Source organism: Vespula vulgaris, chromosome 21, assembly GCF_905475345.1.
Source record: "Vespula vulgaris chromosome 21, iyVesVulg1.1, whole genome shotgun sequence".
NCBI classification, from domain to species: Eukaryota; Metazoa; Arthropoda; class Insecta; order Hymenoptera; family Vespidae; genus Vespula; species Vespula vulgaris.
This window is the reverse complement of record NC_066606.1, coordinates 2367501-2381957: the sequence shown is the minus strand read 5'-3', so window position 1 is coordinate 2381957 and position 14457 is coordinate 2367501. Positions and strand designations below refer to the sequence as shown.

At 31.7% G+C, this 14457-nt stretch overlaps 1 protein-coding gene across 2 annotated transcripts; it reads right to left on the bottom strand.

Moving 5' to 3' along the window:
- Positions 1–388: 388 nt before the first annotated feature.
- Positions 389–3935, bottom strand: LOC127071178 (uncharacterized). 2 transcript variants are annotated; one of them, XM_051010127.1, is made up of 14 exons: positions 3886–3935; positions 3598–3725; positions 2833–2910; positions 2609–2772; positions 2410–2548; positions 2204–2349; positions 1998–2143; positions 1792–1937; positions 1592–1731; positions 1370–1509; positions 1161–1287; positions 942–1081; positions 714–859; positions 389–653 (listed from the first exon to the last, which is right to left on the bottom strand). In XM_051010127.1, the coding sequence occupies exons 8-14, from the start codon at positions 1929–1931 to the stop codon at positions 503–505; spliced, it is 984 nt and encodes a 327-aa protein (XP_050866084.1). In that variant the 5' UTR covers positions 1932–1937; positions 1998–2143; positions 2204–2349; positions 2410–2548; positions 2609–2772; positions 2833–2910; positions 3598–3725; positions 3886–3935; the 3' UTR covers positions 389–502. The 2 variants fall into 2 exon arrangements, 1 of the variants encoding a protein (XP_050866084.1); XR_007784923.1 differs by having other exon boundaries at positions 538–653; positions 938–1081; positions 1142–1287.
- Positions 3936–14457: the final 10522 nt, after the last annotated feature.

The window sequence follows — 14457 nt, the reverse complement described above, 5'->3', positions numbered from 1 at the left end:
AAATCCACCGGCAGTGTAAAAATTTCTAAGTCCACTCGTGGAGATAGATCAAAGTCCTCCGGGAGTGTAAAAATTTCTAAGTCCACTCGGGAGATAGATTTTCAAAGTCCTCCGGGAGTGCACAAATTTCTAAGTCCACTCGGGAGATAGATTTTCAAAGTGCTCCGGAAGTGCAAAAATTTCTAAGTCCACTCGTGAAGACAGATTTTCAAAGTCCCCGGAAAGAGCGAAATCGGTCTGTAACAAAACAAGAAAGTACAGAGTTTCGAAAATATGAGTAATATAATATTGTACTTACGTAAACTCTTCGTAAATACTCGCTCGAGTGGCATCCTGCGAAAATTTCTATGTTCCCTCGTCGAAGTCCAAAGCACAACTGAACTAGTTACTATAGAAGTCGGTCAAAGGCACGACTTTGTTGTCGTCTCTCGAAGCAGAGTATCCCCACTTCGCATTTAGTCTAATATCAAATAAACTGTTGTATGTTTCAATGAACTCTTCGTTAATACTTGCAGGAATAGCTTCCGCGAAATTTTCTAAGTTCCCTCGTCGAAGTCCAAAACACAACTGAACTAGTAACTGTAAGAGTCGGACGAAGGCCCGTCTTTGTTGTTGTCTCTCGCATCCGAGTATCCCCACTTCGCAATTTAAATCTAAAATAAAATAAATCGTATAGAAAATTAGAAAAATTGTGTGAGAATAAATATACTTACATTAACTCTTCTCTATCACTTGTGGAGAACGTGTACTGGGAGAACTGCGATGCGTACTCGTCGAAATTCGAAGCAAGACTGAACCAGTAGCTGTCGCTTATATTGTCGTCACTAGTGGGAGAATATCCCCACTCCTCCATTTCATTCTAAAACCAAATAAATCGTATAGAATGTTGAAAGAATGAGAAATTCTGTAATATTTTTTATTAACTGTTCGTTAATACTTGCAGGAATAGCCTCCGCGAAATTTTCTATGTTCCCTCGTCGAAGTCCAAAACACAACTGAACTAGTAACTGTAAGGGTCGGACGAAGGCCCGTCTTTGTTGTTGTCTCTCGCATCCGAGTATCCCCACTTCGCAATTTAAATCTAAAATAAAATAAATCGTATAGAAAATTAGAAAAATTGTGTGAGAATAAATATACTTACATTAACTCTTCTCTATCACTTGTGGAGAACGTGTACTGGGAGAACTGCGATGCGTACTCGTCGAAATTCGAAGCAAGACTGAACCAGTAGCTGTCGCTTATATTGTCGTCACTAGTGGGAGAATATCCCCACTCCTCCATTTCATTCTAAAACCAAATAAATCGTATAGAATGTTGAAAGAATGAGAAATTCTGTAATATTTTTTATTAACTGTTCGTTAATACTTGCAGGAATAGCCTCCGCGAAATTTTCTATGTTCCCTCGTCGAAGTCCAAAACACAACTGAACTAGTAACTGTAAGGGTCGGTCGAAGGCCCGTCTTTGTTGTTGTCTCTCGCATCCGAGTATCCCCACTTCGCAATTTGAATCTAAAACAAAATAAATCATATAGAATATTGTAAGAATGAGAAATTCTGAAATATTTTTTATTAACTGTTCGTTAATACTTGCAGGAATAGCCTCCGCGAAATTTTCTAAGTTCCCTCGTCGAAGTCCAAAACACAACTGAACTAGTAACTGTAAGGGTCGGACGAAGGCCCGTCTTTGTTGTTGTCTCTCGCATCCGAGTATCCCCACTTCGCAATTTGAATCTAAAATAAAATAAATCGTATAGAAAATTAGAAAAATTGTGTGAGAATAAATATACTTACATTAACTCTTCTCTATTACTTGTGGAGAACGTGTACTGGGAGAACTGCGATGCGTACTCGTCGAAATTCGAAGCAAGACTGAACCAGTAGCTGTCGCTTATATTGTCGTCACTAGTGGGAGAATATCCCCACTCCTCCATTTCATTCTAAAACCAAATAAATCGTATAGCATATTGAAAGAATGAGTGATATAATTATGTACTTACATTGACTCTTCTCTAATACTTCCAAAGAATACATACTACGAGAACTGCGATGCGTACTCGTCGAAATTCGAAGCAAGACTGAACCAGTAGCTGTCGCTTATATTGTCGTCACTAGTGGGAGAATATCCCCACTCCTCCATTTCATTCTAAAACCAAATAAATCGTATAGAATATTGAAAGAATGAGTGATATAATTATGTACTTACATTGACTCTTCTCTAATACTTCCAAAGAATACATACTACGAGAACTGCGATGCGTACTCGTCGAAATTCGAAGCAAGACTGAACCAGTAGCTGTCGCTTATATTGTCGTCCCGAGTGGGAGAATATCCCCACTCCTCCATTTCATTCTAAAACCAAATAAATCGTATAGAATATTGAAAGAATGAGTGATATAATTATGTACTTACATTGACTCTTCTCCACTATTTCCAAAGAATGCGTACTACGAGAACTGCGATGCGTACTCGTCGAAATTCGAAGCAATAGTAGCTGTGCGCTTATATTGTTGTCACGAGTGGGAGAATATCCCCACTCCTCCATTTCATTCTAAAACCAAATAAATCGTATAGAATATTGAAAGAATGAGTGATATAATTATGTACTTACATTGACTCTTCTCTAATACTTCCATAGAATGCGTACTACGAGAACTGCGATGTGTACTCGTCGAAATCCGTAGCAAGACTGAACCATTAACTATTAAAATCGGTCGAACGTTCGACTTTGTTGTCATCTCACGAAACCCAGTATCCCCACTCCACAATTTCATTCTAAAACGAAATAAATCGTATAGCATATTGAAAGAATGAGTGATATAATTATGTACTTACATTAGTTTTTCGTTATTACTTGCGGGGAATGCATGCTGTGAGAACTGCGATGTACACTTGTCGGCGTACGAAAAGAAACTAATGAAATAATAGTCAAAGTAAATAAAAGTCTTATATGTTTGTATTACACAAGGCCAATGTTGCGAAACAAAAATTTCTAAGTATTAAAATTATGAACTAAAATTATTTTGATTCTCTCGCGTTACGATCTTTGTAACGTTATACGAATGTACTATTGTTTAAATATTAATCTTTTGTATTGCACGAATATTAAAAATTGTTTAAATAAATGTAAAATTATCGAAAGTATTGATTTCTAAGTTTTTCCGATTGGAAAAAGAGAGCTGCGACGCTCACTCGTCGGCGTATAATAGGAAACTAACAAAATAATAGTCAAGTAAATAAAAGTTGTATACGTTTATGTTACACGAAATCAATGATGCCGAGACGAAAATTTCAAAGTATTAACATATTAAATTGAAATTATTTTGTTTCTCGCATGATACGGTCTTTTTTTTCTTAAACGAATGTATTATTGTTTAAATATTAGTTTTTTGTATTGCACATTAAAAAATGTTTAAATAATTGTAGCATTATTGAAAATATTAATTTCTGAGATATGAAAATAATAATTTCTTTCGTCTTTGGAAAGATAGATTTTCGATATTCACTCGTCGGAATACAAAAGAAAACTAATTCGACATTCTTATGTAGCTATATAGTAAATGTGTACACATAAATGAAAAAGTATTGGTTTGTGCCTACCTTCGCATTGAAAGAATTTTTCTAAGAGATTATGGATGCAGCGTATCAATTTACACAGGTTGTAGATTTACAACTTGGAAACAATGTTTTATACTCGGTTCCATGTTTTGTGTGAATGTGTTCAGTATCTGTGTGACAGCAAACGAGAGTGAATATTTTTGTCCGCATATTTTGCGATGAAATACAGATATTTTTGCAAACAATGATTAGTCGATGTGCTAATACTTTTTAGAATTTATATTGATCAGTAATGTTCGAAAATCTAGACAAGATCTTTTTTTTTCTTACCTTATTCAGATGAATTTTTTCTTCGTTGCAGCTTCTTCTTCTTCTTCTTCCAAAGCCATTAGAACTTCTGACTACCAACGAGTACATAATAAATACTCTCCAATAGAAATTATTTATTAATCAATATTTATAGATCAATCTATAGGCAAGTATAATTAAATATCATTCTTTCCGAACATTAACAAGAGATATTGATCATCGAAAAGATAAATTCTTTGATTATTCGATTTATTAACTAGTTATTATTTGACTTCCGAAGTGGGAGAGAGAAGAAACATACCTAAATACGAACGCGGGAATCTACGTATTTGGCGGGAATTTTATATAATTTGGTAGATGTTTGATAACAATCCTTAATGATTTTTTTTCGATTGAATATTATATTCTATGCTATTTTTCAATGAAATGTTAAGAAAAATTAATATATTTATTAATGCATAATATTTCTAAAATGACGTAGTATGCTTCTAGTTTCACGAACTAAATTCACGGTGTAGATGACGCCATTGCTGCTTCAGTTCGTGAACGAAGCAAGCAAATACGTCTCCCCGTCGTTCTTGTTAATTAATGGTAATTAGCAGATTTTTTCTAACGTACTCCGGATTATTATACATCAATCGATAGTTAAACACGGGATTTTGGAGAGGCCGCATTCGCGAGTCTGGATATTACGGCGTTTAAAAGATATTTATGAAAATAAAATGTTTTTCGTTAATCTCCTGGGAAACTATTGCTTCGTATTTTTTTTTCACTTTTCTAGCTTGATTTTCACAATATCGATAATTCTCTCGCTTTTTAATAGTGCTCTGATTAATAATTTTGCGTTTATAATTATGATTGATGGATATTTTGCTTTATACTCGATTTTCATATATATTCATACAAACACACACACATGTATGGATTTTTTTTACACATTATATGTACACATACACTCTTCTATCTTCTCCTTTTTTCACACACACACATACACTTTTAATTTTATTTTATATTAATACGAGATCTCACATTTTTCAGATTTTCAAGAATCACGAGATAGAACAGCAGAGCATCGAATTAGAATTAGTGTTAATGCATCGTTCTTCGTGGTCCAGAATTAAGAGGATGTTTGTCGTTTCAAGTATCAACGACTAGTATCGGCAAGTCAACTTCTTTCTTCATATATTTCCTGAGTAATTGTGAAAGATGAAACAACATTTTCCGTGATTCTATATAATGCGATCAAAAGCTCGGCCTTTCTGAAGTTTTATATGTGTAATATACGTATATATGTGTGAGATATGATTTTTACGAATGTGTCGGTGCGTTGCGTCGAGTTCGGTGTTCATTTGCATGTGTGCATTGCTGTGTGTAAAAATATCTGTTTTTTCTTTCTTTTTTTTGTCATCTACTTTCGCTTCGAATACACAAGTACTTTCTAAGAAATAATATAGGTTAATAAGCCAATTCAGTTCTTGGAATTTATATAGGTTAGTACTGTCCAAAAATAATGTGTAATTTTCGTGATCGCTTTTTAATTCTCGTCGCCTATATACATTTCAATGATCAGTTCTCTGTATATTTATTTACATATGTATTATTTCTCCTTCTTTCCTTTCTTTTCGATTCTCGATTATGTATAATTATTATCGACACATGATACATTACTTCGATCATAAATTATGTAATTATTCGATAATAAAATAAAAATTCAAAGAAGTATTATTTTTTTCAAATATTTATAAAATATATATGTAGTCATATATACAGATATATATATATACGCATCAATACATAAATCTATCGAATTATTTTGATTTAACAATTACTCATTATTTCGCGTAATGTATAAAGCATAGGGATAACCTTGTAATACAAATGCGTATCTATTTAACGTTTCTATATCTTTAAAAAATATAATGTTTTCATTAGAAAATTATTGTCTATGTTTAAAATTCGAATTAATTACATTTGTTATCCATATTGTATTATCTACATCATTATATTATATCTTTTATTATTTTTAATTGAAAAATATAATATTTCATTTGATTCGATTGTACCTGTGATGACGTCATCGAATTATAGGGACTACTTTCCTTCCTTGCCACTAGTCTCATCGCCATTTTGGACGCAGTGACAAGTGTACACGGTGTTTCGTCGCTCCGCATAATTACAGGTAATTAGTAAATTTTTTCTAACGTACACTCTTTTCCTATATATCAATCGATAGCCAAACGCGCGATTTTTATGAGGCCGCGTTTGCAGGTCTGGGCATCATCGCGTTAAAAAGATATTCGCGAAAATAAAATCAACCTCGTAGATCGCCCAGGGAGCTTTCGCGTCGTATTTTTTCTTCTATTTTCCTGTTTTATTCTCGCAATATTAATACTTCTCTCGCTTTTTAATGATACTCTGATCAATAATTTTGCATTAATAGTTGTAATCGATTGATATTTTGTATTAAATTCGATTTTTATATATGATCATACATACACACGCACACACATGTATGCACGCACACAAACAGGAATACGATCATATATATACATATAGATATACGATCATATATATATATATATATATATATATATATATATATATATATATACATATAGTGTACAATCATATATATGTATATATATAGGTATACGATAATATGTAATAATTATACACACACACATACATCTATGGATATTCCCTACACATATTACACACACACTTTTAATCTTCTCCTGTAGTAATATGATCCTATTTTTTTCAGATTTTCAAGAATTCCCGAGCTACAGTACAAAGCGTCGAATATTTCCAGTGTTTCCTCTTCTTCGATACATATAGGTAAGTTTATTTTATTTTAATAAATATAGCGAGGTTTAATAGAAAGAGATAGGTAACATACGACATGGAAGTCACATTAGGTTGTGTATTTCTACAAAATTCTTCGATCGATATAAAAACAAAAACAGTCGAGTGTTCGAACTCTGTCAAGGCCACATGAGAAATCATTATTTCTATATAACATTCGGACGAGTACAGACGAAAGCAGATTAATTTCGGCATCGAATTTATTTCTGCAGCTATTATTTTATTTTAGAAAATTTATTACATTTTTATTAATAATTGGGTTTCCGTATGCAGTTACTTCCAAGCAGTGAGACTTGGGCAATAGATATTGTTTGAGTTTGTATTTTAAGATACAAAGCAAGCAATATCGAACAAATGGCTGCTTTGATATAGTTCAAAAATACTTGGCTTTTAATAATTTCAATTTTCATAATGGATTAAATTATTTTTCACTGAAACTGAAATTTCAGCATTGAAAAATTCTAATTTCTTTATTATTTTTATTTGTTCTTGATTATTTTCATTTAATTTTATTTATTTTTATTAACTTTTTTCAAGTTAAATATTATATTTTCTATTCTATTTATGTTCACTATTATATGCGCATATTTTTAAATTAAGAATCTGTTTTTAAATACATATAATGAGTTCCTTAATAAACAGAGAAAGATAGCGTATAAATAATAGCTTTAAAATATCCCTACCAATTGCCAGATAATTCTTGAATTGAAATTCTTGGAAATGAGTCTCCGACTAGCAACAAAAGAAAAAGTGTGATATTATTCTGTTATAGGTATATCTATATACATTTATTTGTATACGCTACACTGTATACAGTATTTAGGAGGTACCGACAATAGCACATGTAAACAATCAAAGGACGATCAAGAGAACGACTTTCTTAGTTCATTTCTACACACTCTTCGTTTGTATCAGCAGCCGTCCAGACGTGTTCAGACTTGTTCCTGCTTCTTCAATTTTGGTTCGTCTAATTTCTCATTTACATTATATATAATAATTTATATAACATTCTTAATTTAATCATTTACAGCTTATTAATCTTATTTTATATCATATTAGATTTCGATATATAATACAGCATTTATATGAATTTGCATATTATTTATATGAATATGCAAATCACATTTACGAACGTAATTTTATTCTCTATTAATAATAGTTTGAATATTTTCATGTAATTATTCATCATATTGATCAATATAATATTCACCATTGAATTTGAAAGTTTAATTTAATTTTAATTAATATAAAAAATTAGATGTAAATTCTAACATACTATTTATTGTGTTATACGATTTCATGTGTTCTGTCGTAGTCTTATTATAAGTTTCTATGCTCTATTATATCCAGAACTTTTATTATATAATATTTTATATTTTTTTTAAGAAATTTATATATGGATCCCCTACGCAGCTACCTCCTTGTGGTGGGATCCGGAAATCGGTATTGCGAACGTTCGTATATTTTATATTATACAACGTACGCACTACCGGGCCAAAGGCTGACGTTCGGTGTATTAGGAAATAATTTTGATTAAATATTAATTTATTAAAAATTTGTTGAAACGTATTTTACATTGAATTTAAAGAATATTAACAAACACCGAGAATAATGAAAACGTAATTAAAGTATAATAAAAGTTCAATTAAAATAGAATAAAATTTCAAGATGCGTTTAATCGTTTAATTAATATTATAAATATTATAATTTCAATTTTACTGCTCCTTGTCTAGTTTTACTTTAATGCTATATCTATTCTGGTTTATAGGTATCCACGCAATTAGTATACTTCTGTGAACATATCCCTATCGCGATTATATCTATTTTTAAACGATAGATATAACGCGATTTTGATCGTTTGCTTTTACATATTCATTTATTTTAATATAGCTTACAAGTATTGCAGTTACATCTTTTGAATAGTATTTTATTATTATTATTATAATATACAGAAGATGTAATATAAATTTATGATTTTAAATCATATAATTTGAATAATATGATATATGATATTTAATATTGAATATTTAATATTTAATATATAATATTTAATACGATATAAATTGTAGAAGTAAACGCTACAGCTTGCTTTAACAATTTTTATTCAACAGGTCTTCAGTTGTAGATCGCGCGCAATGCGATCTTAGAGTCAGTGCTTGTGCGAAATAGTTTGATTGTTTTGCAACCGAATAGGTTGCTTTAAAAATAATATAAAATAAAATCGCGAATTAGAGTCAGTGTTGTTCGTCGTTTAAAATTTCTCGGTCGCGTTAGTAAATCAAAAAACAAGAATTTATGTTATATTCTTGTTAAAATCATATGTCCGCCGCGTTGTTAGAATCATTAACACACTTTCGGCCTATTCGGGAGAAGAGGATTGCGTTGCGATAAATATTGTAATGGTCGAAAGTGTGAATTTAAAAATTCATCCTCTTCATCTTTACCGACGATTATAAAGCTTCGTCTGGATACAATTACATGTAAGTATATATCTTTCTTCCAATTGTAACTTCTCTTTGTCGTTTCATATTTCATACATTTTTTTTTTTAATCATTTTCATTCATTCACATTGATTCGATATAAAACGTATAATTAATACTTTTTTGTACTTTTTTGTATTACAGATTCATCAATTCATCGATTCAACGATTCAATGATAATTTCAATCAACTTCACGACATCATTCAACCTCCTACGAGGGGGACGAGTGTTTTGGAGCCATCGCAGAACTTCTTAAGTAGTGAGTGAAAAATTTAAAGTTCCTCTGGTGCCCATCATGCCGAGGATGAAAGGTCCTTATCGGCACGGGTTACTGGTTGTATTCGTAGACGTCCCATGTCCGAAACGAGCAAGTGTCCGTGATTAAAATCTTTGATTTTATTCACGAGTGATTCCCTATACATGTAGTTAGTTATTTTCTTATGAATATTTTATTCTTATTATTATTATATATATATAGCTCAGGCCAGGGTCTTCTTGTTTCAAAGTCGTTTAATTTACAGTGCTGTTTATTAGCGCTTTTTCTCTTCGTTTTTGCTCGCGATATTAGTAATGAAATCGGGCATTAATTTACCCGATTTCGTATAAAGCATATAACGTGGTCTACGTTACATGCATTGCTTCGTACTTAGTCCGTTTAATCGCGATTTACTTCGATATTTCAAAATATCGATTTACCCATAAATGAACAAGAAGACAAACCCCTTCCGCGACGGATAGATTCTGGCAGTTAAGTGGTGGATTATAATCCCGTTCTTTCATTAGAACAGCCATTTGATGAAAGGAATCGTCCGAGGTTTTTTATTAAAATTATATATTTCTTAATAATGAAATTTCATAACTGCATAATGCGTATGCATATATATGAGCTATGTGCATATTTCATCCCTCCATGTCAACGACTGCCTACCGCGGGTCGCTCAAAGGCCCTTAAGCGGTGCATACAGGTGGGGTTGCAAAACTATTTTTGCCACTTATTATTTTTTTACCACTTTTAGTGGTAAAACCCATATGTGGTGGTCACACTCATATGTGGTGACCGCCTACCATCATCCATCCTTGCTTGAGCTCTTGCTAATAAGACGTGCAAAGAGACTCTAGAGTCACAGTCCGCTTAGATTCTTTTTATATATATTTTTTTACATATTTTTTATATATATATATATTATAAACTAATCATTTTTTAGCTCAGGATTTTCAGCACTAATATACTAATACCCCTTTCTCCCCCCATGCTTTCTGCGTTCTCATCTATGCGTTTAACCCAGGTGTTACTCGTATGGGTGAGAAAGAGTCAGCGTGGATTTAGTTTTAAGTTTCCTTTTCAGCGGCTGTCATTGTGCTGGTGATTGCACGGTGTACCTTGCACTTGTATGTGCGTTTTAGGAAGTGCATTGTACATCGTTTCGCGATAACTTTTTAATAAATATATTATATATCTAATATATAATTATATTAATATCGGTTTGCATAATAGTTACCACATTTTTGTGGAAAATTTGAAATACTCGTATATATTACTAGTATCTGTATGTATACTAGTATGTACTAGTATTTTTGCTTTAGTGATATATGCAATAATCATTAGCCTTGGCAGTCGATTTCAGCAACTGGTACGTACTCCCAATATATTAGAAAAAATACGCGGTTGAACTAGGGTGTCGGAGGTGCCCCGGGGCATGCTCTCTAGTGTAGGCTTTTGCACCCTGGTGGAGTGTGAGAGAACCGTGGAGTGTATGTGTTGGTGTGAATGTTTGCACTTTTTAAATATAGGTCATAGGCAGGCAGGTAGCATACTTTTCTGAGTGAATGTTTCAATTAATTTTAAGTAGGTAGGGACCGGGTAAGGATGCGATTCCTACTCAGGAGTGGGAAGTCCTTTCTCCGGGGATTTGTGAAGTTTCAGCAAATTTTACAATCTTTCAGCATGGCTGAACTTCATCTTTTTATTCTTTTTTTTTTTTAATTTTTTTTTCTTACATCTTTTGCTGACATTTTGCATCGTAAGATATATCAGTATCAAACAGTTCGAAAAACTTTGCACTCAATGAGAACATCAGATACATCCCATATCTTTTGAACTTGGCAAAGAATTTTGAATTTGTTCGATACTTAGTTTTAAATTAACTCTTGCACTTCGCGATTCTTCAAATACTTACTATCTATATATTTCTTATTTAAAAATAGAATATACCTGCATAAGTAAAATGGAAGTATTACAATTCTTGTGATCTTGACATTTTACCGAAACTATATTCATCTTTTAAGTGCAACGAGTTAATATTAGTTTGTAATAGGTTCATCGATTAGAACGAATATTATGTCTGCTGGAGCATTCGATTAAATGTGCCTGTGTTATTGTGTACGGTTGGTGGATTCTTTGAGTCCATTGATTGTCCACAGGCTAGGATAGCTTTACGGGTTAGTTGAAATATTTCTATATGAATCTTTTATTTTTATTTTTTTTCTTGTTGAAGAAATAAATAAATAAAAAAAGAGAAATCGTTAGAAAATCGAGACGCACCTAGGCAGAGTAGAAAACGCAGTTGAGAATACGTGTTGGGACTCGTCAGTGCCGTTTGGGGTGATTCATTCGCGAATTTTGCCATACTTCAGTGGTTATACTATTTAGAAGAAATCGATACTTTACGTTGCAAGCGCTTACCGCTCGTTAGGTTAAGAAAAAAAAGAAAAAAAAAAAGAAAAAACAGAACAAACCTGCGCGCGAAAATGTGTTTTCACTTCCCAACCCCTTAGCTTGCGATTATTGCGTCTCGTTTGATGCGTGCGTTTACACGAGTGGTTTGAGTCTTGTTGCGTAAAGTGAGATCAGGTCGGGATTAGGTCGGTTTAGCTTAGGGACGATTTCATTCTTGTAGTAACAACCACTGCAGTATGTCAATCTTTGTGGGTGCGTTGCTTCGAACGGTAGGGCGTTTTTTGATGCGTAAACTTATCTTGCGTCGTACGTAAGGAATGCTCCAATGCAGTGGTTAGGGCACGAAGCGAGAAGAGGCTATGTGCTGAAGAGGCCCCCACATATTGTGGCTCAAGAGGGCAACTATCGACTACAAGTCATTTTTCAAAGGTGGTCGGTATGTCGAACCCTTCGTTAATGGCTTGTGGTCTTACCAAAATCCCTTTTACCCTTTATCACGTTGACACTTATGCTCGTAGTAGTTTGTTCCTGGATGGAGATGATGGACCATTCCATCTCCTTGCTACGGTGTTCCGCACTCGCGTTCGTGAAAATTTGGTTTTTTTTTTTTTATTAGAGTCAAGCTTTTGCAGTTAGTTATTAATTAATAGAGTCATTGTAATTTTTTCTTAAAGTCGAGTCATTGTATTTTTTAAAAGTAGAGTCAATTTTTTCATTTCAGAGTAGAATCAAGCCCTTTGCATTTTCTATTTTTATTTTTATTTATTTTTTTTCTAATTAAAGTTAAGCCCTCCCTCTTTTCATTTTAAATTAAAGTCGAGTCCTTGCATTTTTTCTTTTTAAATTTAAGTCGAGTCCTTGCATTTTAAAGTTTTCAAATAGAGTCTTTTCTTGAAGTAGATTTTTAGTTATAAAAATAGAGTCACGCTCGTTAAATATTGTGTGGACGTCCGTGGCCTGCAGCAGCATTGCACTTAGAAGTGCATTTGGATACCCAAGCATGTTGATTTTTAATTCGGAATAATCATATTTTAATCATATTTTTTTCGCTTTCATGTTCATAATTTCATAATTCGTATGCATATATACGAGATATATGCATATTTCAATGTCAACACAGCTCTACCACGAGTTGCAAAATGACTCTTATGTGGTAATCATTATCGTTATCATCTCCATCCTTACCTTCATTATCTTTTCGCAATATGATTCTGATTATTCTGATTAATCTGATTAATCTGATTATTCTGATTATTCTATTTATTTTGGTTATTCTGATTAAAAATCTACAAGACTTGATGACGAATTGAAATACCTGCATTCAGGAATGCAGATGAATATATAATATGGCAGCCAGCACTCAGGAGTGCATATTAAAATATGTCAAGAGTATACATTTTTATTCCAAAATTATCAATAAATGAATATGAGATGAAAGACTTAATAAATATTATTATAATATTATAATATAATTATAATATTATATAATATTATAATATAATTATATAATTATAATAGAATTAATAAATATTATATGAGAGAGAGAGAAAGAGGGAGTATTTTTATTATATATATGAAAGTTTCATAAGAAATATTAAAAAAATATAATGAATGATACAAAGATTATTAGTAAATATAATTATAAATAATTATATTTATTAATAATCTTTATATAATTATTTATATATATTTAATTAATTATTTATACATATTTGAAAGAAATATAAATATATTTTGGAATAAAAAGGCATAAGTCTTGGTATATAAATGAAATGAATAAAATGGCTTGCCTGCACTCAGGAGTGCATAAGAAAGGTTTACAGTAAGTACATGATTGCATTCAGGAATGCAAATGAACAAATTATAGTAAGGATATACATTTCACATTCGGAATAATCAAAGATGAATGACTAATAAGGATACTTAATGAAGAAATATATAAATACGTCGAACTCTGGTGATATTTTTTTCAATATACGATATTAAACTTATCTAAGAATAAATAAATAAATTTTCATTTTATTCTATATATAATAATTGAATGATATTTAAATGGAGCGAGTAAATTCAAGGAAAATTTGAATTATTCCGATAAGATATGTATAAGTCTTGTTAGATGAATGAAGCGACATAAATGGCAGCCAGCACTCAGGAGTGCATATTAAAATATGTCAGGGATATACATATTTATTCCAAAATTATCAACAAATAAATATGAGATGAAAGACTTAATAAATATATATGAGAGAGAGAAAGAGGGAGTATTTTTATTATATATATGAAAGTTTCATAAGAAATATTAAGATTATTAATGAATGATACAAAGATTATTAATAAATATTTATACATATTTAAGAGAAGTATGAATATTTTTTGGAATAAACATGCATAAGTCTTGGTATATAAATGAAGCGATTGAAATGGCTTGCCTGCACTCAGGAGTGCATATGATAAATCACAGATAAGTACATGCCTGCATTCAGGAATGCAGATGAACATATTATAGTAAGAATATACATTTCTTGTTTCGAATGATCAAAATGAAAATGCACTTATGAAAGTATATAAT